The sequence below is a fragment of the Salvelinus sp. IW2-2015 genome, linkage group LG1 (genome assembly GCF_002910315.2).
Source record: "Salvelinus sp. IW2-2015 linkage group LG1, ASM291031v2, whole genome shotgun sequence".
NCBI lineage: Eukaryota > Metazoa > Chordata > Actinopteri > Salmoniformes > Salmonidae > Salvelinus > Salvelinus sp. IW2-2015.
Genome location: NC_036838.1, coordinates 24235082 through 24259451, shown reverse-complemented (window position 1 = coordinate 24259451; position 24370 = coordinate 24235082). Strand labels below are relative to the sequence as shown.

The following is a 24370-nucleotide window of genomic DNA, read 5'->3' as shown; positions in this document are numbered from 1 at the left end:
AGAACATGACAGAGCATTTTCATCTCTTCCCTACTTACCCCACAGATACACAGACAAAATCCAGTATGTTCCAACAGTTCCGCAGATACGCATTCTCGTGAAATAGAAATCCATAGGCTATTATCTTTAGAAAGCACTCTATGGAGAAGACAATGAGGAAGATGTACTCCAGACTTTCCTGTGAAACAACGATAAAGGCTTGTTAGGGTATCATGAGGTACTAACTACAGTACTACAGTACCCATTATACAGTACCCATAATGAATATGTGCAATGGAGTATAATTCCTTGATTCTGCTTGGTGACAAAGTCTCCAAACACGTTATAGCTAGTTGTAAGAGTTTAGGAGTCAATGGCACAACAACCATTTTAAGTATATTAATTTGAAACTAAACTTGAAATATTGAGTTATTTAGAGTATTTACAAGAGTTAAACGGACTAAGTTGATCCTGCTTGGTAAATCCATCAGCTCAGTAGCTCCCTGGTGTTCTGTGTATTTGTGTCTCTCCTCCTCTCCCATTACCGGCCAGGCATCCAGAGAATGGCCCCACTGATTAACAACTGGGCACCTCAGAGCTGAGGTCCCTAAGATGGCACCCACTCACTCATCGCCCTGTCTGTTAACTTGCAAGAAATATACTGTTTGTATACTGTTGTACTCCACAATGCAAATTAACTTAAACTTGAACTTGAAACGTGATTTTGAGCACGGACAAGCGATAAATTGGAAAGCAAATAGGCATAAGTCGGTGATGATGGATAGATACTGTAGCAAGTGGCCATGGGTAACATGAAATGCTATGTTCTATTTGATGCTTGATTACTTAATAGGGTAGGACTATTCAGATCCCCGGAGAAAGGGCATGTGCAGGGAGTTTTATAGCGTCAACAACAGTGTTGTTAATAAAGTTTCAAAGTGCTGTACTGTACTGCTTGTAGCACAGTGAACCTAAATGACATTGGGTTAGATTCTGGCATGTCATGGACATTCCTATAGCGCAATTTATAGTATGTATCTTTAGGTTTCCAACACACACACACACCCATTCACCATCATTGTAAAGCCATAGGTTTCTTGTTGCTTTGACAAAGTCATTTCTGAAGATGATTATTTATTTAATGTGATTCGTGATTAATTTATGTCTGTTCCCCCATTTTAAGGTCAACCCTGCTGTGTGAACTAAACTCTAATTTTAATATGGTGTAATTATTCCTTCTTAAATATGTTTTTGGAAAGCAAACATTGAACATAGCCAAATCATAGTGTAAAAGCAGGTGAGCTGGTTCTACTCTTTTTGGCCATTTTCTGGTGTTTTGTGGTGGAAAACTGATATAGACAGGCTAGAAATGTGTTAACAATAKAWWWTTTGTTGTTGTGAAGCTTGCATTCAATTGCCACTCCCTGTTGCACAAAACAAGCTTCTATTCTTCCTGTCGCGGGGCTGATTTGAGATGAAATCTTCAACCCTGTTACAGTCAACCCTGTTACAGTCAACCCTGTTACTTTATTTGGCACTTTATAGGTACTTTTTTTAATTTAACCTGTTGAGATGGGAAACCGTGATATTATATTATATTATTATATTATATTACGTTGAACATGTGCTCTTTATGACAGAATGTTAAAATTAGGTGAAATCAAACTTTTTTTATACCATGTTATACACACTTCTCATAAGGCACCGAATCGGTGGAACGACCCCTCTATCTTTATCTCCGGATTGGGGTCACTCAGATACAGAAATATCTGTCAACCCATTTGTAATATGGGCATTTTGTGGTTGATTTCTAGAGAGTGTTACAAAACTCAAAATGAGCAGAACTATCAGAGTTGGACAGCAATTAGTTCTATGTGGCCAGTCTGGCATCTGGCCCACAAAAACAAACCAGGTCAACTTTCTAGCACTTGCTGCTGGATCAGATGTCAAACTGGATTACACCAGACATCCAGGCCTTTGTGCCCATCAAAAGTCAAGGTGACTACACTAGGCTCCAGATCCCAGTCTGCTTGATTTATGAACTGTGCTCATACAACAGAACAGTGACRAGTTAGCAGCAGGACCATGAAATAATCAGGTCATTCACCGCCATGATCGAGGTATGAGTACAGTGCTCACTACGCATTCAGACACATATGTACACTCACACATGTTCTGTGTTTTCATGACAGACGAGGAAGCTTCATGAGGAAAACTCAAGGTTACTAGAGTAACCCGGTTTTCTGAGAATATGAGGGAGATGTCTCACTATGGGATTCGCTGGATAGTCGCATCACTACCYAAGAACCAATCACACAATGTCTGTCGGAGGCAGACAGGTCGAGTGGCGAATGAGGTGAGCCCCTCCCTCTTTATAAGGTGCCACTCGCCCCACCCTCTGGCCAATCTCAAGCATCTCTCTTCCTTGCACTCTTGCGAGCAGGGACATGAGGTGAGACGTCGCACTCGTATTCTCAGAGAACCGGTGTTACGCAAGTAACTTTGACTTCACGTTCAAATACTTGATTCTATTKTATGGCAATTATAAGTATTGCTCACTTTAGGCATAAAGGTGGGGTTAGGTAACAAAGTCACCTTATGAAAACCAGTGGTGTAAAGTACTTAAGTAAAAAATAAAGTTTAAAGTACTACTTACGTCGTTTTTTGGGGTATCTGTACTTTACTTTACTATTTTATATTTTGCCAACATTCATTTTTACTTCAGTACATTCCTATAGAAAATATTGTACTTATTACTCCATACATTTTCCTTGACAACCAAAAATACTCGTTACATTTTGACAGGGAAATGGTCCAATTCACACACTTTTCAAGAGAACATCACTGGCCATTCCTAATGCCTCTGATCTGGCGGACTCACTAAACACAAATGCTTCGTTTGTAAATTATGTCTGAGTGTTGAAGTGTGCCCCTGTTTATCCTTCAATAAAAAAAKAARATGAAAATTGTGCCATCTGATTTGCTTAATATAAGGAATTTGTATGGTTTAAAATCTTACTTTTGATACGTAAGTACATTTGAGAAATTCCATTTACTTTTGATACTTAAGTATATTTAAAACCAAATACTTTTAGACCTTCATTTTTACTTGAGTKATTTTCTATTAAATTAAGGTATCTTTACTTTTACTCAAGTATGACTATATAGTACTTTTTCCACCACTGGTGAAAACCCCGGGGCAAACTGTAGGCACGAATGGTGGACTGACAGTTCGTGCAGCTCACTCACTTGCRTTGCAGARGRAAGGACAATCAGTAAAGTGGTTTTGAAGGAGAGATATCATATCCACGCTTTCAGGCAGCTCGAAAGGTTGCTGTGAAATAACCTCAAGCACAATAGACAGGTCCCAAGACGGTGCTAAAGGCTTGGAGACTGGACATACTGTAAGTGACGCACCCTTCATAAAACGACATAACAGGGGATGCCKCCCTACTGTGTTGTTGTCAAAGCCTATATGGTAGGCAGAGATAGCAGCTAAATAGACCGTTACAGTGGAGAAAACCTTCCCTCTCTCCAGAAGGTCCTGTTACAGTGAGCGTGTAGAAGGTGCTCTGGCACTCTGGATAGTCTCACTGACTCTGAGTGGCAAGCCTGTCGCATTCAGATTCATGGGCCAGGGCCAAAGGGCCAGGGTTTCTGGYTGAGGGTGGAAAATCTCTCCATTAGCTTGGAGAAGAAGCAGAGCTTCCCTGGCCATCAAGGGTCTACCAAGACGAGGGATAAGCCTTGTTCCCTCACTCTGACTAGAGTAGGGAGTATCAAGCCTAGAGGAGGAAAGGCATAGAGCATCACCCTTAGCCAAGGGTGTGCCAGCGCGTCCACCCCTAGTAGTGAGTCTCCTGCCAGCGCAAAGAACAACGGGCAGTGCGCATCTTTGTGCAATGCGAAGAGATCTGTGGTGGCTTGTCCATATCTCACCCAGATCTGGTTCTCCACTGGGCGATGGAGTCTCCAATCCAGGTACAGGGGATTCCCTCTGGACAACAAGTGCGCTTCTACATTCAGTACCACCGGGACATGAGTCACACGTAGTGAAAGGAGGTGCGCTCTGCTCCGCAGAATAATCTTGACAGCTAGTCTGTGTAGATGCAGAGAGCGAGAGCCGCCCTGGCGGTTGATGTACGCCACCAGAGTCGTATCGTCGTCCAGCTTGACACCTAGGTATTCTATTCTCTGTGTTGGCAGTTCTTTTCCTGGTTGAATTTGAACCCTAGGGAAGCCGTGTCCTGTACTGCTTGCGCCTGTGTCGTGAAGCAAAGGAGGTAATTGTCTATGGAGGCTTAGACTCTGAGTCCTCTGATCCTCCACACACTTGCTGAACAGCCGGGTAGCTAGCGCTAGCCCGAAGGGGCCAGCGAGGTATTCGTTGGCTTTACCCTGGGTCACACTTTATTTGGATAGTCCGGATAGTCTATAATGTAGATGCTCTACAGATGGTCAAATTATCAACAAGCTATCTGTTGGTAAGCAACTGCTTACTAAGGTTACAGTTAAGGTTAGGTTTAGAATAGGGGTTAGGGTAAGGGTTAAGTTTAAGGTTAGGATTAGGGTAAGGGTTAAGTTTAGGTTTAGGATAAGGTTAGGGTTAGGTTTAGAATACGGGTTAGGGTTAAGTTTAAGGTTAGGATTTGGGTAAGGGTTAAGTTGAGATTTAGGATAAGGTTTAAGGTTAGGGTTAGTAGATAGTTTAAATATTACTGATTGTCTGTAGATAGTCTGTAGAGTATCTACAGATGGACTATCCAAATAAAGTGTTACCAAGCACTGAAAGGCAAACCTGAGAAAACCTTCTGTCTGCTGACAGAATACTTATGTGAAAATAAGCGTCTTGTAGGTCGACTGAAGTAAACCAGTTGCATTGAGAAATAGAGCGAGACAGAATGTTGAGCGAGCTGAGTCGTCACTTGCTACTGAATTTATAATTCAATTGAAAAAGGGTGGCTTCATAGCGAACTGCAGTCTGTACCCCTTTTAACTGCGGACAAGACCCTGGGCTGGACTGCACATTTTGCAGTTCCTTGCTCTTGCAGCGAGTTGCCCACAAGTTAGATGACTCTTGCTCACCAGTGTTGACGAAGCGCCCTCTGGTGGCTTCATGGCGAGGCGCCCTTTGTTGTATTTTTGCTCTGTGCCCTTGGCAAGATGGATTGAGGGGAGAGCTGTGGCAAGGAAGGCACTTGGTGGTTGAGTGCGCTCCCTTCGTSTTCCCTGTGAGTGGACGCATGGGAATGAGCCGTTGCACGGGGGATAGGGTTTTAGGAGCACAGATGTGCTTCTCCCCCATTGTGATGTGGGGGGAAAGTCTGTGCTCCACCTGAGAGGGAACAGACCAGGACATGGTGTGAACTGTTGGCTGCCCCTCTCTACCGCTGGAGCCAGTGTGCTGCCCTCTCCCTGCCACGAAGCCATGGCTTGTGGAAGGGTAGACCGGGTAGCCACGGTACCCYGATCTGCAGGGCAGGCAGAAGTTGAAGGCTTCGCCTTCCTTCTTTCAATGTTCGCACTTCTGCCACATGGCGGTGACAGCCGGCCAAAACCGTTCCTTAGGCTCAATCAGAGCATCAGGGAAATCTGCTTTCTCCACCTGTGGAGTGGCCTGCTGGGAGGAGTTGTTTCCCTGGGACGGTGTCAGAAAGGAGCCTCCTCTCATTGAGCCAGTCCCTTTCGCGCCCTGTGGGCGCAGGCCACTCAATATTGAGCCTGGTCGCTGCCCACCTGCAGGTGAGCCGGACATTTTTTGTCTGGAAAAAGATGCATTGCTTAGGGTGCTAGAGGGCCTCGAGATGCCRCCTCCCCCCTTCCCAACTGCTAGGTTTCAAAACCATCCATACCCTCAACCAAGGAGGTTTGGGGTTAAGAGTTAGGCTTATTGCCCCCAGGCTGTAAGGGAGAACAGTCCGTTTGAGGCAGGTCTTAGTCATCTTCCTACAACACAGGACTCAGGGTTAGTGAGTGCTGCTTTGGCATGCTCAACCACCAAGCAGGTGATACACAAGGAGTGTGTATCCTTGACTGCAATCATGGCCCCGCATTTACACGGTATGCGGTGCTTTGGCAGCGGCCCTGCTCAGGTAGCAGGTTACATAACTCAGAGAAGAAAACAAAACGTTTGTAAACTCGGGTTAGGAGAGTGCTAGCCGTGTGTAGCTGTGAAGCTAGTTGTAGCTAGCTAGCGTTCGCCTAACATGAAGAAGAGTGTGTTGCAGRGTAGTCTGTCGGTGACCACAAGCATGGCAGTCTCTTGAGCGCCACGCTTGTGAGGCTGGATTGGTCCGTTTAGTCAACACAAAACGAGTGAACACAGGTTGAGCTAAACGAGAAAGGAGAGCTAGCCATTTTTACCCTTGCAGGTAGAAAAGCTAGTGTTGCTTAGCTGGCCTTACAGCGAGCTAGCTGGATTAGCTAGGCCTTGTGGCTTGCGCTAGCCAAGTCTCAGTAGCTTGCCGTGTGACGATAGCTGCAACCGGAGAATTAGAATTCTATTCTAAAGTAAAAACGTTCCTTTCGGTCAGTACTCAACACAAAGGGCGAGAGCTGAGGTCCTACGTTTGGCAGCGTAACCTCGCGGTTAGCCTGAGAACAGTTAAGCAAGAAGACAGGGGTCAAGTTGTGCTGAGGAGAGCTTCAGAGAGGGTAGGGATCTTCGCAAGGAAGAAAGTGAGAATGACCAGAGGGTGGGGCGAGTGGCACCTTATAAAGAGGTAGGGGCTCACCTCATTCGCCACTCTACCTGTCTATCTCCGACAGCAAATCCCATAGTGAGACATCAAAACAAGTATTTGAAATAGAACCCCACAACTAGCAGTATTACGATCTCCATCACTTTCAATCCATATGAGATGGTGTGTATTGGGTTCAGACTCACCAGGTTGCTGTTGGTGTTATTGCTGTCCTCCTCAGGCATGGGCAGGAACACAGCCAGGGCCACACAGTTGGCAAAGATGGTCAGCAGGATGATGATCTCAAATGGTCTGATGGGGAACGCTCAGGAAAGGTTCAAGCGACATTATACACATCCAGCAGATCACAGAACTGCAGGGTGTAGGAAATAATATKATTTTAATAGTATATTTTAAAATATACCATAAGATACTGTGTGGGGGTATTTTCCTTTCTTATTCAAACTGATGTTACCTAACCAAGRGATATGGATGGATATGGATGGATATGGATAGCTATTCCACCWTTCAATGCCTACAGGAAGTACACATGGATCTCAGTGAGATCTTTCAACCTCACCCACCTATTAGACGACGTTCACTATCTAAATAACCATAAGGTGTATGGTTTAACATGCCACTGTAMACTTCATATTCCAGAAAACTAGCGCTCGTGCTAGTTTTGTATCAGTTACAGGATGACTATTGACAGAGTAACCATAACTAGCAATATTGGCCATTCATCTGAATCACAAAATGTCAAACATATCGATAAAGTGAGTCTATTTCAGTTTAACTGATGTACAGTATGTGCAACCCCTRAATAGGGACTTCCCCATATAGCCAAGGGTATCGAAAACACACTGGAAGACATTTGAGGCCAACAATGGGTCAGTTAGAAGATAATCGGATCTATTTATGTAGGCACCTGTGGTAAAGATGGTGGCGAGTTCAAATATCTGGGTCCCTTCAGTACAGCACATTCAAAACGGTCAATGCTGTGCAATGTTGCACTCCTGGGTGTGTAATAGTACAAAGCTTTAATCAGGGTAATACCATGGATAATCAACTGCAACTTCATTGGGGGGTGGCAGGTAGCCTAGTGGTTAGAGCGTTGGACTAGTAACCGAAAGGTTGCTAGATTGAATCCCTGAGCTGACAAGGTACAAATCTGTCGTTCTGCCCCTGAACAAGGCAGTTAACCCACTGTTCCTAGGCCATCATTGAAAATAAGGATTTGTTCTTAGCTGACTTGCCTAGTTAAATAAAACAAATATTATAGTCGTCATGCTGTTCCCCTCTCAGACTGCAGTACCCAATTCCACCACCAGTCCGTGTCTGAGGCAGCATTCTCTTAGCTTAGCGCGTCTGTTTTTAGGCTGTGACGTGGGAGGACAGCTGTCCGTCCGTCCCCAGGAATATCATCCCACCGCAGCTTTAACAAACTCATTTTTTACATGTCAAAAAATGGCCTTCAACACCTTCACTGGATTATAATATCTCAGTGGACCATTACTGCAGCCACAGTCATTACTCACTACCAAAACAGAACTGCAACCTTGGATGTGGGATTCTATMGTACGCACACGGTTAAATTGTGATTCTGAGCTGTGGTGGATTTGTCCTCGAGACAATTTGCATTTACAAGATGATTCTAACAGAAATGTACTCCATGTTGTGTTCCTGTCACCGTCCAATATGGGTCGTCTCCGCTCTACCCTGATGCTACTGCATGTTGTTCTGAAACCTGTAGTTATCAACCTGTTGCTCTGGTGCTCAAGCCATTCTACAGTTCAGCATGTCTGCATACTGGACTGGACCACCAGAAAATGTAAGGGCTGTGTCCAATGGTTATAACATGTGTGTTGTACTGTAATGTGTGAGCATATCGGAGTGGTTATAACTCTACGGCTATACATAGATATGGTCCAGCCGTCTGTCACCTTATTCAATACAAAACAATACGAGGCTCAACGGGAGGTGCTTTATAAAGTGTTGACTCGTCACGAAGGCAGCCATTTTCCTCAGATCCCTGAAACAGTTGTTCCCAGACGCTCTGCTGCTACCACCCATTCAAAACAAATCAAATCAAATMAAATTGCATTTGCCGAATACAACAGCTGTAGGTAGACATTACAATGAAATGCTTACTTACAAGCCCTTAACCAACAACGCAGTTTGAAGAAAAATAAGTGTTAAGTAAAAAATAMATCAGTAAAAAATAAAACATTTAAGAAACAATTAATTAAAGAGCAGCAGTAAAATAACATTAGCGAGGCTATATACAGGTGGTACCGGTACAGAGTCAATGTGCGGGGGCACTAGTTAGTCGAGGTAATTGAGGTAATATGTACATGAAGGTTGAGTTAAAGTAACTATGGATAGATAATAAACAGAGTAGCAGCAGCATAAAAAGGGGGGGGGGCAATGAAAATAGTCTAGGTAGCCATTTGATTAGCTGTTCAAATACTTCTCTGTCATCCACCAAATACACAAAGCCTTAACTCAGTTGCTATCCATGACCTCAATAGAAACTGGGCTTGGGGCACGATGTGGGAAACACTGCTGGGTTACATTGACCATTAATACAAGACCAAATGTATCAATGTCATAAACAATAATTTGCTATATCGCCAATCCACAGACAGGCTTCACTATCTGGCCATGTTAGACATTTATGGTATGAACGCACTGTGTTTCCATTATTTCTAACAGCTTGACCATGCTTCATGGTTTAAAAGTCAATGGCCAAACCTTTCTTATCTAGCCTGTTTGTGCTGTGTTGACAAGGCAGCACAAACAGATCTGGGACCAGGCTACTTAATTTCTACACCCAACTCTGAGCATGGTTATCTAGTGACAACCGTCTCCTGTTCCCACACCCTCCTGACCTCTAACCCCTGACCCTTGACCCCAGACCCCTAAAGGATACTTCCATTCCACAATGTTGATGGCAGCCTTGCGGAAGGGGTTCTTCAGTGTGAGGAAGAAGAGGGAGCGTGCGGGCCGAGGGTTTCCCCCCGTGGCCAGGAGCTTCTTCAGCTTCTCCTTCTGCTTCCTCTTCAGAGTTTCCTCGTCCATAATGTAGGACTGCAGGTTAGGCTCGCCGCCACTCTCTGCCATCTTGGCACTACCTGGGGAATTTGGAGGAAGTGAAGATGGTCGCTAAAATGGCTTCTTCAGCCAGCCAGCTATTGTACCCCCAACTTGACCTGGTCGTCCAGATACTGGTCCAAGTGAAGATGGTTGCTTTCAGTGCTGTATTCCACCAGGTCAGCTAGCAATTCACCTGCTCAGCTAGTCCAGGTTCTACTGGTCCTCTTCATAAATTGCTGGGTAGGTACTCATTTATTCCACAACACTCCTCTCTCCTCTCTGTTGTCTATATCTCCCTGTACTCTTTCTCGGTCATTCCCCCTCTCTCTCACACACTCCCCCTCTCTCTCTCTCTCTCTCTCACACACTCCCTCTCTCTCTCCCTTTCTGAGATGACAGACCTGTGCCTGTGTATTGGTTGGAGGAACAGTTGGTCGGCGGAGAGAATAAATATAGACAATGAGTGTCATTCTGGGGAGGGGGTGTCAGAAGGGGGGGCACATTTACCAAGAGTGAAGGTTAAGGCAGCGTAAGGCATATGCTATGTTGTTGTCGGCCCTATAGTAGTATTCTGTCATTGGCTAACAGGGTTGGAGTGATGTCCTGTCATTGGTTGTAACACCGAGTCCCCCGACATTGGTTGTGCTATTTGACTTTCAAGAATTTTTTATTGGCCTTCACAGACATGATGGCTACTACAATGCACAACGGAGTTGGGGTGTCTCCTCATTGGTTGACCTAACCCTTCATGACCTCTGACATGTATGTTTGGGAGTAGAGTTAACATCGTGGAATGGAGTCGATGGTGGGAAACGTGTCTGTGAATTATTGCCAGTGAGATCTGTGTCAACAGTTGGTGACTCTTATGATGAAACAAATACTATTTATGGTATCAATTTGTGCTCTATCATGCCCAATGCTTTGTGTTATATAACAGGGTTTGTGAAAGGCTTTGTATATATAGAACCCAAACACAGCAACCAAACGTTAATGACAGGCCCCAGGTCTGAGGAATGAGCACAATTATGGTGAACTACAGTATTATAGCAAATTAGACTAATTAGATTAACACCATTATGAATACTGTTTAACTGCCCCAAAAAATTGCATCCAAGTATCAGTTGTCCCATTGTAGAATCTGTTTCTTTTSCAAAAACTGTATTCGTGAAAAGAGGAATCATATTTCTTTATTACCAGTTGTGTGACTTAATATCACCTGAAATTTCCAAAAGATATCATGCGCTGTAATAGAATTAACTACAGTTTGTTTTGGGAAATACAGTTTCATTTGATAACAGTAATGTGCTGCTACAATGGTCAGTTTCTCATTTTGAAACACAATAAACATTGCATACTTGAAGTCGTCCCAATTAACACATTTGGATCCTTGGAAGTTGTGGAAACGTATGTTTTTAGTTTCACATTGGTTGTAGGAACTGAACGTTTTTTAAACGTTCTGAGAACAGAAGTGAACATTTTGACTGTTCTGGGAATGTTTCTTTTTAGGTTGCAGTGAGGTTCTGAGAACATTTTACTCTGGTTCCTTGAACGTTTTCCTGGGAGGTTTAATTAACGCTCTGAGAACTGAAATTATAGGTTATTTTGAGGTTTTTGAATAACTTCCTTAAAACTTTCACTGAAAGTATTTTAATAACACTGCTAGCTTATTTTGGGTTAAATTCTTGAAATCCAAGCAGATTAGGACACATGGAAATTCCTTTCCTTAGGCATTAATCATGAAAACATATTTATTATTAAAAATATATATTTAGTGAGATTCAAACCTATAATCTTCTCTATTCATGGAATTAGTCTACTGCTCCACCAGAATGGAGCTAGCATGCTTTGTTTTTTTTATGCATACAAGGCTTTTTATTTTAGTCTGTTCAAACAGACCCCATTTCAAAGGAAAAAAGCACTCAATAAGATCAGATATGGCCAATTAGTGGGCGCAGCTAACACACCTGAACACACTTAACAGGATAGTGGATAGAGAGAGTTTTGTTGAGGCCGAGAATGGAATTTATATGTTCTCAGCATCAAATGTTTTTGTGTTTTTTTTATGGAAAGTTTTCTTCACTTTCTCGTGAACAATTTGAGACCGTGACTTTAAATAGAACCATGAGGAAACCTGTAAGAAACGTTACGCTAAAGTACTGAAATTCCCACAGAAGAACATTGTTTCTTAACATTCTCTGAACTAGTTGAGAACATTCCCAATGTCAAACCAGTTTGAGAACATTCCAAGATAATTACCAAAATTGAAATGAAATGCAACCCTGTTTGACCATTTCGGAAACTTTCTTTTAATATAATGAAATACTAAGATTTTCTTTTATCAAGTTCCTCAAATTAGCAGAGACTATTCCAAAGCCAAACAACTATGCACCATTCCCAAAGAGTTGATGGAAGGTTGTGTGCAAAGTAACCATAGGACAACCACGGTCTCACCAAGCTCTAAAAACGTAGAGCTGTTCTCAGAACGTTATGTGCTAGCTGGGATTGCTTTCTGAGTTTCAGGTGTTTATCTTCAAATCTGAAGTGTTCATGACATCTTCTTTAACATAATCAGCTTCTGAAAGTGGTTTGGTAAAACATTTCAGTGGCAATAAAACAAGACACATTGCCAATATAAAACATAGTATCTACTGGAAAAGTCTTAAATTATATATCTTTGTACTCAGGGTTTGATCTTTTCGTGAGCAGTCCTTGGAGAGAGGGAAGTCCTACCTCAATCCACAAACGTCTATCCACAGTCTCGCTCACAAACTACACTACCCACAATCATCTAGGTCCCAGAGCCCGCTGACTCCTCACAGTCTTTCCCCGCTGAGGAAGAGGAGGAGTCTGAGAGAGAGCGAGGTGACCCCCCATTGCTGTGGTCCGAGTCCTCCGTCCTACGGTGGGCAGAACTGGGGCTGTGGCACACCTGTCCCCCCTCATACACCTCTCTGCCTTTCCCCTGCCCCTCCACCAGCCCCTGCAGGTATTTAATATAATTAATTGCTGCCCTCAGTGTCTCCACTTTACTGAGCCTCTTCTCACTGGCACCCCCTGGCAGGTGGTCCCTCAGCTTGGCATAGCCCTGGTTCACACACTTCACCCTCTGACGCTCCCGCTCGTTACGCTTCTGGATGAACGCTGGCTCGAAGGGGCACTCGTACACCCCAAAGTGCCCGTGGTGGAATGGGGACAGGTACGGGAGGAGACTGGGGCCTCCGGGGCCCCGGAATGAGGCTTCATAGAGGCCTCCAGGGTCCATTGTGGTGGGGTAGAGGAGGAAGGGCACTGTGTGGGCCAGAGGGRCAGAGCCAGAGTGGAGGCGGTCGGAGTGGGTGTTTGGGCGGTTCTCAGAGTAGCCACTAGAGGGAGACAGACCATACGGCAGGCTGCTGCCTCTGTTTAGGTAGGTGGGCCGCTGGTCTATGAAGGGGTGGGAGAAGACAGCACTCATGGTGATGGTGCAAAGGAACAGAGAGAGAGAAACTCTTAAGACAAATGGATGGATAAGGAATCGGAGCAGCGAGTTGTGAGTTTCCTCCACTTTGTGGCATCCAGTTTTCTGGTGAACTTGTTCGCCTCAAGTAGAAGGAGAAACAAGGTGGAGCTTCATCATCAAACACTCTCCTCTTGTAGATCTGTGGAAGTGAATTAAGACCGGATGAAAGGTTAGAACTTAGTTAAATGAGCCGCCCTAATCAAACACAGGAGGTTTTGAAGATAATAATGACTGTTACATGTATTTAAAGATGCAATGAGGCTATATACACTTCAGAGGTAAGGGATTAGATAGCTGCACTTTGTGCTAAGAAACCAAAAGGAAGATCTTTACCCGTTACCTGAATATCAGAACATTTACAATCACACTGAAAGTACACAAATCCAAGACTACTGTCTGGGCTTTATTGTAGGAGAGTGGGGTAAGTTGAGCCAAGGGGTAAGTTGAGCCACCCCTTGTTTCGAGGAAACCATACACAAAATGTATCATGTGACCAAATATTTAGGATGAGGTCATCATTTCATGGAGTCTGTGAAGGAAGAAACCACATGAAAAAAAGTGGTAAGCAAGTTAGGTTACATTTTTTTTAACTTCAATTATTTATTGTGTTATAGGTTTCATGATGCTTGTATCTAAACCAAAGTAGATTGCTTTATATATCCGCTGGGGTCTCTATAGCTACAATATGAGGTTCTAAACCTAGCATGAAGTGCATCCTTGTAGCTGTGTGGGCTAATATAGTCAAAATGTTTGCCTTAGGATAAGGTGAGCCAATGGCCATGACGTAAGTTGAGCCAATGGTCACCATACCCCATATAAATTAAGATTAGATTTTGTCCGTTTTATGCATAGTATGCATAGTATGCCTGCAATATGTCATGCATATGAACTCAAGATAGTGCATTTTTATTGTTGCAGAGCAAACATCATCATGCCCTGTGTATAGAAACGTAAAACAACCTGCTTGAGGTTCTTGAGAGAGCAGTCAAGGAAGGGAGAAAAGGGAATAAGTCCATTTGAGCAGCAGCAAGGGATGGATTTTTWAAAACTGAATAACCAGGTTTCCATCCAACCTTTTTATGCGAGTAAAGTACATGTTGGATAAAACATTTCACGACAGGCTTGATGGACACAGCACATTTGCCGGTAAACTTGACAAATATCGACAAAACAAAATACGCTAGACAAGGTGGGATTTTTTTTTGCGTCTCAAATTAATTATGCGAGAAATCTTCTCCTGGAGGCAGAACTGAGCGATTACCACTTAGATAGGTCAGGTGCAAAGTCAAAATTGGCCATTGTTGTAAAAAGTCATGAAAACGATTTAAGGTTAGGGTTAGGTATTAGGCTTAGCAGTGTGGTTAAGGTTAGGGTCAAGGTTAGGTTTAAAATCTGATTTTTATGTGCCAGCTAGTGACCGSTCTGCAGAGCTGCCTCCAGAACAAGATTCATGACTAAAAACGCTGATGAGCTTGATGCTCCTTTCCAATAAATATCGAGGGTCTTATTCTGGTGACATGATGATTGTAGCTTGGCTGCCATTTACAAATAAAAAAAATCTTGCTCTTTTGTCCATAATCATCTCATAATGTAGGCRACACCCACACTGTAGCAACGAGCTGTTGGCGAGCATGCAAAGACCAATCCAGAGTGGCCACATTAGCTTTATAAAGCAACATTTTTCGTGACAAAGTCATCAGTAGAGTTGAAAATGCATTAAAACTCATTTAACTTTTATTTTTATTTTTATTCGGTACATGGAAATTTAACCGCAAAAGTTATTTGTATGTGCACTACGACATCACGCACAGCCTTATATCCGCAACAAGTCAATCTGGTGTGAAAATGTTCATATTGTTTTAATGCATATTTTTGAATTAGGTGCATGAAAATCTGTTGCTAATTGGTAGGAACCCTAGACAGTGAAACTGAATAGGCACATTGACAAAAAATAAAACGAACATGTACCTGTSCGAAAGAGAAGCTATGATAGAGTAGCAGAGGTACACAAGGGTTTAGCTGATGATATGGAGTTTGAGCTTGCTAATCATGTCAAGAATCTCACAGACCAGTTTCATGGGCTTAGTAGCCTCAAATGCAGAGAATTTGCCTACGAATTGGCACAGGTAAACAGCATCCCTGTCCCAGATTACTGGTCAAGAAATGGAAGAGATATTGAACAGAGAGATCTATATCTGAATGTAGGCATACATTTCAAATATACGACACCCCAATACCATGAATTAACCTTTGACCTACTAGCATCATCACCTCACTGTCACAGAACACCATAGCCCACTTGCCCCAAGGCGGCTCAATTTACCCTGTCCCTCCCTGTCCCTGACTAAAAGTCGTGCCAAGAGATTACTTTTCTTGGACAAGCTATTTAAAAAATGTTACGTTTACATGAATTCTGATTATTTCCAGGGATACACAACATCCTGAAATATATGTAGATATCGTTGTTAGAAGGAATAGTATATATTTAGCTTGACATAGTGATGCTGAATGTAAGACATGGCTCAACAAACCCCACTCTCCCCTACTTCTACTTTATTTTAAATCAAAAGTCAATTGATCTGAGAAGCAACAATGAACATGAAAGCGTTAATGTTGTGGGCAGAACGGTAATTTTCCTCAATAATCTTGAAATATCTTCTAATCCCTCTCCTCCTCCCTCCTTTTCGTCTTCTCTTTCTCTCTCTCCACGAGACTTCCATCCCTGGCTGCTGCACAGAGGAAGAGAGAGGCAGAAATAGAGAGAGAGAGCGCGAGAGAGAGAGAGAGAGAGAGAGAGAGAGAGAGAGAGAGAGAGATAGAGAGACGAGGAATTCCCCTCTCGTTAAGCCAGTGTTGGGTTTCCCAAAGACAGTTTGGAAAGTCTGACAAAACCACTTAAGCATTTGAAGGCGAGAGTTATTGTATGTAACTTTGACAGTTGTATATGTCTTTTGAAGTGAAAATTAACACACACAGACCCATAGACAAACAGACACACACACCACCATCGGCATGCTGTGTCCCTGTAGTGCTTGGGGAAAAACTACCCCAGAGTGAAGTAAAGATGAGGAATCATGTATGATGAGCTTGTCTCTGCATTCAAAGTATTAGGACTTAGCTAGAATATATGCACAGTAATACATGCATAGTTATAATGACTTACTATTCACAAGTACAATGCCATGAATATCATCTATAGGACTTTAGATGATCTATCTATATTCTACTATCTATTTTCTACTATCTATATTCTACACATTATCAAAGAACCTAACACAAGAGATCATATTAAATATTAAAGCATCATGTACAATGCAGACGATGATGTCCATTGAATTTTTACATTGGTTTTTACATTGGGTATAACCTAATGACAGAAAATATTGAACAAATCATTTATATTTACTGTAGATATTCACTGTGTGGCCTGGCCACACAAAATACGTCTTCGCCCTGCATTATTTACATGTCACATGTCCCAGTTCATGGAATTTATTTGCATGGAATCGTACCTACTCCAGAAAGTCAAATGTGTTTTCTCCATTGCGGATGTCTTCATTCTACTCTCTCCATCTTACCTTCAGATGAACAGGTGATACTCAGGGTCCTCCACATTTAGTACCAGGCCTCCAGGTGCTCAGGGGGGAAGACAGGCAGGACCCTACCCAGCCTGGAGTGCTCTGTCTGGGGTGAGGACCTRGGTGTGGTTCCTCTCAGGTGTTCCGTGGTGGTGTGGTCGGTAATGGTGTCCTCTGTAGCAAAGTGTGTCAGGTGGGAGGTGGATCCCAGCTATTACCTACTCTCACCCCTGGACGCCCCACCCACAAAGAGATGGGTGGGAGATCAACTGAAATGAAGATATTGTTTTTGGCTTAAAGAAGTATCGCAGGTGTGGTATTTTATAAATACACCCACTCCCAGTGGCGATTAGATTGTTTAATGATAGTTTAACATCAATGAGAAGCCCGACCTTACTGCGTTAAGTTGTGTCAAGTCAGACTTCACTGATCTCTTAGACAGGTTAATCCAGCGTTTCCTAAACTCAGTCCTGGGGACGCCAAAGGGTGCATGTTTTTTTTTTTCTCCCTAACACTAGACAGCTGACTGAAATAATCAAAGCTTGATCATTAGCTGATGATTTTAATCAGCTGTGTAGTTCTAGGGCAAAAACCAAAACATGACCCCGGGGGGGTATGGGTGGCGTGGGCAGAGTTTGGGAAAAGCTGGGTTGATAAGTATGTCACAGCATTCTTCTATTATTATCTTCTATTAATAATGCAGTGAGCATTGTCTAAAAAATCTGTTGTTCATTCACTCAAAGGAAGGGACTGCTCAAACTGCCTCTAAACGTCAGTTGCAGTAATAGCAAGTGTTACTGGTTCAGAGCTGAATCAAAGCGCTGCATTCTGGAAATGATTGTTTGCTGTTTCKTATCCCTAATCCCCCACTTCCAACCATGATTAAACAGTCTACATCAGAATCATAGGAACGAATGAAGATATAGGCCACTAAATAAAGGGTATTTAAAGGGTGGAACCACCTTCGAGGAAGCACACTTTTCCCCTCTTCTCCTAGATCTTGGACTAATAATTATTTACAGTAAATGCACCGTACCTGCTACCTGTGCCTGCTATCAACCATTCTCTGAATCAACATTGTACAATATTATTGTGATGACTAACGCACTGAAATGTTTCTGTTTGAAAGTGGTGCACTGAACAGGTAGCTGTGCTACGTGTCGCTTCATTCTTGCCATGCCATTATTGAAAATTAGGACAGGTTCTTGACTCTTTCTTCCTTCTTTCTTGCCAGTTTAAAGGATTAGAAATGACTAAAATGACAAAATATCTATATGCCATGTGATTTGCAGGGCTGCCKAGGGCAGGTCTGGGCCTGTGTTCTCTGTGATTAGAGAAGAGTGTGTCTCCCGTTGTGGAAGGGTTTACACATGAGAGACCCGGGACTGAGCCGCAGACAGTCAGAGAGAGGGGGATTGAGTTGCAGCCACGTCTGTCTCTTACACACATCACACACGTATGCCAAACACACACACGCGCGCACACACACACACGTCCACACACACACACATCAAACGCAGACGACACACTTTAAAGACCCCAAACAACAATCATCGCCACATGACGGCTGGTGTGAGCTCGAATGGCCAGCCCCTCAAAACAGCATCCATATGCCCTATTTAAGTCGCCGCTTCAAGTGTTCCTCCTTCAAATATAGAAGAGCAGGAATGAGCTCCTTAACAATCTAAAGTGAAATACAATCACTGAAATACTCCCACTATACTACAACAACTACTCCACACTACCACCACTAATACACTATTGTCACAACTACCACTGAACTTCTACAACTTAATTAACTTACAATAATTACTGTCATCAATTGTTGATTATCATATATCATCCTGTGTTTATGATTATCAATGAAACTTAGTAAACAAAACAAAAAAGTAAACAAAAAAGACAAATATCATAGTGAGATATGTCCAGAGGCGTCATGCCCATGGGGGGCACAGGAGCACGTCAGATTTGTCCCGTTGAAAAAAATATGTATATAATATTTTTGTATTACATTTTGTTGTTGTTTGTTGTTGCTGTTGTTGTTGTTGTTGTTTCTCTGTAATGCTATTAGTCACCTAGCAATTTTATGGAGTTGGCTTTAGCTAGCCCAGACAGGTTCCCGATCTCCCAACCTCATAACCAGCTGCCAAGAAGATATGTCAGGCTATCAATCAAGTTAGAGTAGCTAGCTCTAACTTGATTGATATCTCAGTTGGCATGTCTACTGGCAAGGTTGGTAGACTTTAGAAAATCAAGGATTAACTAAATGTACCGAATAAGACTCACATTCCTTTCAATCTTTTACCCAGAGAAGCATATTTAGTTTCTTTATGAAAAATATACATATTTTTGACATAGAATTAAATGTGGCTCCTGAGTGGCGCAGCGGTCGAAGGCACTGCATCTCAGTGCTAGAGGTGTCACTACAGACCTTGGTTCGATTCCAGGCTGTATCACAACCGGTTGTAATAGGGAGTCCCATAGGGCAGCACACAATTGGCCCAGCGTCGTCCTGGTTAGGGTTTGGCCGGGCTAGGCCGTCATTGTTAATAAGAACTTGTTCTTAACTGTCTTGCCTAGTTAAATAAAGGTTAATTAAAAAAAATAATGATTATGATTCTAGATTACAGGAAAAAGCTACTTCAGGTGCTTGAAAATGCAAAATTCTGCAATTTATGGTCGGGGGCCTAGCCCCCTTTTGGATCACACCCAGCCATGCTCATGTACCTTGTGCATCACATTCCTGGTTATGTCTGAAATTGAAGACTGGCTGATGCCACATAGGTTACTGTGTTCAGTGACTCAAAGTAACCCCGATGCAATCATTTATAGGCTGTATGATACTGTGTCCACTTATGTCAGGAAATGTTGTGCACTTACCATAGTAATCTAAGGGCGACTTGGTAAAGATGGGAAGTCAACAAGTACAGGAAATGTACAGAATGTGACAGATGAAATGTGACAGATAATTTCCTTTAAAGAGAAGAACAGAACTGTCACACTCTCTAAGTGTGTGTCAGACCAACCACAACATGCACACCTCATCTGTTTTGGATAAATACTTTGAAGGGTGACGGAGATGAAGAATGTCGCTCACCATCGGACGGACGTGAAAACAAGGATTCGCTCAGAGGAACAAAACTAAACAAAATACAACACCAACCAGCCGCCACAGGCCTAACACACAGCACACACACACACACACACACACCACGCACGCACACACACACAACACACACACACACACACACACACGCCACACCACACACACACACACACACACACACACACACACACACACACACACACACACACACACACACACAACACACACACACACACACAACACACCACACACGCACACACGCACACACGCACACACACACACACACAACACACACCACACACGCACACACACACGCACACACACACACGTCCCCCATCTCTTTTCTCTCTTTTTCTATCTGTCTGGAGAAGTGCCCAGTTCAGTGAAATCAGAGGATGTTTTGGTGAGAAGTCATCACCTTCGTTGAACAGTGTGGAGAACGTACCACTGACAGCTCCACAGTGACACACACGAACACACGCAAGCACACACTCAAAGTCTATATATAACCTCCAACAGGCTATTGTTTCTGTTTAAGTTTATCTAAGTCTATATTCCACACTACCAGTTGAAAGGACCACAGTTTCGAGGTTGGAGAACTGATTGACCCAACCTGCCTGTAACTGCTGTTTCTGTGCAGGTGTCTCACTCTGGCGGAGGTATGGACCAGGTGTGTGTTTAGAGAGGAAGTGATGAGTTACTCTTTCAAGGTCATACCTATACACACACACACACACACACACACACACACACACACACACACACACACACACACACACACACACACACACACACACACACACACACACACACACACACACACAACACACACACACACACAATACGCACACGTGTGGTTTAGGGGGGGTAGATCACAGTACTGTCATTCTGACATCTGTGGACAAGCAGAAGCACTCAGACTGGCCTCCCAAACTGCAAACCCCCCCCCCTCTCCAATAACCAACACACAACCCACACACACACAGATCACACACACACACACACACACACACACACACACACACCACCCCACACACACACACACCACACACCACACACCACACACACACACACACACACCCACACACACACACACCACACACACACACACACACCACACACCACACACACACACACACACACACCACCCCCTCAAAGCTGTCTGTCCTCACCTTCCATCAATAACAATGCCTAAGGCTCCATGTGGAGACAGAACCACCATACTTCAGAACAGCAGAAGTCACCACAAGGAAATTACATCCAGTCACACAGATGACAGAGGAAATGACTAGAGGCTGTTCCCTCCTCCGGTGAAAAGGTAGTCCATATAGAGAAAGGTCAACACAGGCCGCTTGTCTTATTTCAAGGAAAAACAATCAACTGTATTGACATACTTTTATAGGCTGAGCTACATATTCATCTTGGCAACCCAGAACCGAATCTCGCATGAACATTTTGTTTCGGGTGGGAGAAGTTATTTGGCCTAGTGCGTTGAGGAACTAGGGCAGATTCTCTTTGGTATCAAAGACCCCCCCCCCCCCCTGAAAGCCTCTGCCAAGTCTATGATCCTTCTGAATTTCAAAAGGTGCCAGCCAGGGGTGTGTTCAGTTTGGTTCAACGTTTCCTATGTTTCCTGACAGTTTGTACTGAACAACATCTTTCCCTAAAACGGTACACACCATTCTTCAACAGCCTTTGGGTACATTTGCTCCTGTTTGGTGGGTGTGGTGAGGTGTGACCATTTTACATTGCAAAACTCACCCTCTGGGCAACCATAATCATGCCAGTCTCCAATWGGTAGTTTGGTACAGTACCGTGTCCATTGAATTTAATGTTGAACACCGTTCTATCATACTGAATGCATTCCTGGTCGTTTAGTACAGTACAGTTTCCATTGAATTGCACACTGTTCTATCGTATTGAACACGCCTCAAGTGTAGGCGCACCCCTGCAAAATCGTGATTGATCCAAATGGAGTTGGTGTCATTTGGTGCCTTGTATTCTGACCTGCCTTATTAAATAACCAGGAAAAAAAATTATTGTATTATTATGAGAAGCACATTTAACAATTGTATTTATTCATTAATAATAATTGCTGTTTAAGCGTGGTCATTCCATTCCTGCTTAGACAGGGGTAAGGTTGCTATACTGACGTTTTTATCATACATGATTGAGGCCTTTGTTATTAAGAGATTTGTTTCAGCTATTAACAGGTTATTTTATTTCCCTCCAGATTAATTTGATGGGCTTCCTAGTCCGTTAGAGGTGGCAGGTAGTATGAGGGATTTCGATTGTCTTCCTCTTCTCACTCACCCAAACCTTCCCCCTCACCCATCCCTGGTTGGGGAGAGATTTGGGTGTTGCTCCTCAACATCGGCAATGCCTTTGATTAATAAAATCCCCTCATAAATCCTTTCTAATCCACTGACTCGACAGACACACACAGTAGCTCTGACTTCTGCTTCTTTTCAGAAACCAGGGGACAATCAGAATAGTAGAAAAGTCCTGCAGTAACGACATGAGAGAATCAAGCCAACTGTTGACATGAAGGAAGAGAACGAAGGAGATGGTAGTTGTCTCACTCCATTGTGGTATTCTGTTTGCTGGAGTTATTTCATCGTCAGGTGAGTTTATTGATGGTGGTCAGGTACTAACAGGCAGAATATCTGATTATTTGCATCCAGGAGTGTTATATATGCAAACAAACTGTTTTGAACTGTAACTCAAACCCAAACCCAAATGAATTGTATTGGGACAGGTGCACGTAATGGCCAATAATCCACACTCACTGCAGTTAAGTCTCTCAGTGTGGAGTACATCAGTCCTCTGGTGGTCGATTAAGCAATGCGGTGTGCCTGGATACAGCCATATACCACAAACCCCTGAGGTGCCTTGTTGCTATTACAGTATAAACTGGTTACCAACATAAATACCCTACATTACAAAAAGTAGGTGGACACCTACTCGTCGAACATCTCATTCCAAATTCATGMGCATTAATATGGAGTTGGTCCTCCCTTTGCTACTATAACATCCTCCACTCTTCTGGGAAGGCTTTCCACTAGATGTTTGAACATTGCTGCGGGGACTTGCTTCATTCAGCCACAAGAGCATTAGTGAGGTTGGGCACTGATGTTGGGCGATTAGGCCTGGCTCGCAGTCGGCGTTCCAATTCATCCCAAGGGTATTCGATGGGGTTGAGGTCAGGGCTCTGTGCAGGCCAGTCAAGTTCTTCCACACTGATCTCGACAAACCATCTCTGTATGGACCTCGCAATGGGGGCATTGTCATACTAAAACAGGAAAGGGCCTTCTACAAACTGTTGCCACAAAATTGGAAGCACAGAATCGTCTAGAATGTCATTGGATGCTGTAGCGTCAAGATTTCCATTCACTGGCTCCAGCCAACGCATGATGATCTTAGGCTGCTCGGCCATAGAACCCCATTTCATGAAGCTCCCGACGAACAGTTATTGTGCTGACGTTGCTTCCAGAGGCACTTTGTAACTCGGCAGTGAGTGTTGCAACGATTTTTACATGCTTTAGCACTCTGTGGTCCCGTTCTGTGAGCTTTTGTGGCCTACCACTTTGCGGCTGAGCTGTTTTTGCTGTTATACGTTTCCACTTCACAATAACAGCACTTACAGTTGACCGGGGAAGCTCTAGCAGGGCATAAATTTGACGAACTGACTTGTTGACATCCTATGACGGTGCCACAGTGAAAGTCACTGAGCTCTTCAGTATGGCCATTCTACTGCCAATGTTTGTCTATGGAGATCGCATGGCTGTGTGCTTGATTTGATACAACTGTCAGCAACGGGTGTAGCTGAAATAGCCGAATCCACAAATTTGAAGGGGTGTCCCCACACTTTTGTATATGTATAATGTAGAACAGTAAACAAGTGTTTTTGCGTCATACCTGTGGTATTTTGTCTGATATACACACGGCTGAAATTCTGTTTCAATACATCCTCATCCAGGGCGTAACATCATACAACCATGAGGCTATCCATGACCAAAATTGGTGGCCCTTAAGGTTTTCCCATTTGCTACAGATAGGTGGTGTCAGTGAGCTTCAGGGCAGCCATTTAGCAAAGAGCAGGATGTGGGGGTTTACTGAGACAAACACAGGTCTGTGTGCCATACACACACACACAAACACACACAAACACACACACAGCAATGCAGTAAAATAAGCAGAGCTGAGCGGAGGCAGTAATGGAGTTGCGAGCTGAACTGCTGAAGTCCATCTGGTATGCTTTCACTTCTCTGGACGTGGAGAAGAGCGGGAAGGTGTCCAAGTCCCAGCTAAAGGTGAGAGGTCAGGGGTCAAGTAAGGGGTCAGCATAGGGGTCAAAGAGCAGGGAGGATTGCAAGGATTGGCTTCAGTGTGTCTCTCTGCCTTTCCAATGTGTTGGTTTGTGTGTTATTGA

General features: G+C 43.5%; 2 protein-coding genes and 1 pseudogene across 2 annotated transcripts in view; 1 reads left to right on the top strand and 2 right to left on the bottom strand.

The window, feature by feature from the left end:
- LOC111962608 (dihydropyridine-sensitive L-type skeletal muscle calcium channel subunit alpha-1-like) overlaps nt 1-10061 on the bottom strand; it is a 32796-nt gene extending 22735 nt beyond the window's left edge. The window contains 3 exon segments of the mRNA XM_023985861.2: nt 39-178; nt 6866-6971; nt 9592-10061. Coding sequence (XP_023841629.2) covers nt 39-178; nt 6866-6971; nt 9592-9782 — 437 coding nt within the window. The 5' untranslated portion in view covers nt 9783-10061.
- A 2390-nt stretch (nt 10062-12451) lies between these two features.
- On the bottom strand, nt 12452-17036 carry LOC111963237 (achaete-scute homolog 5-like). The gene is made up of 2 exons (XM_023986547.2): nt 16833-17036; nt 12452-13393 (listed from the first exon to the last, which is right to left on the bottom strand). Exon 2 carries the CDS (start codon nt 13207-13209, stop codon nt 12544-12546), a length of 666 nt encoding a protein of 221 aa, XP_023842315.1. The 5' UTR covers nt 13210-13393; nt 16833-17036; the 3' UTR covers nt 12452-12543.
- Nucleotides 17037-24098: 7062 nt separating this feature from the next.
- The window catches only part of LOC111962543 (differentially expressed in FDCP 6 homolog), a 25236-nt pseudogene continuing 24964 nt past the window's right edge, over nt 24099-24370 (top strand).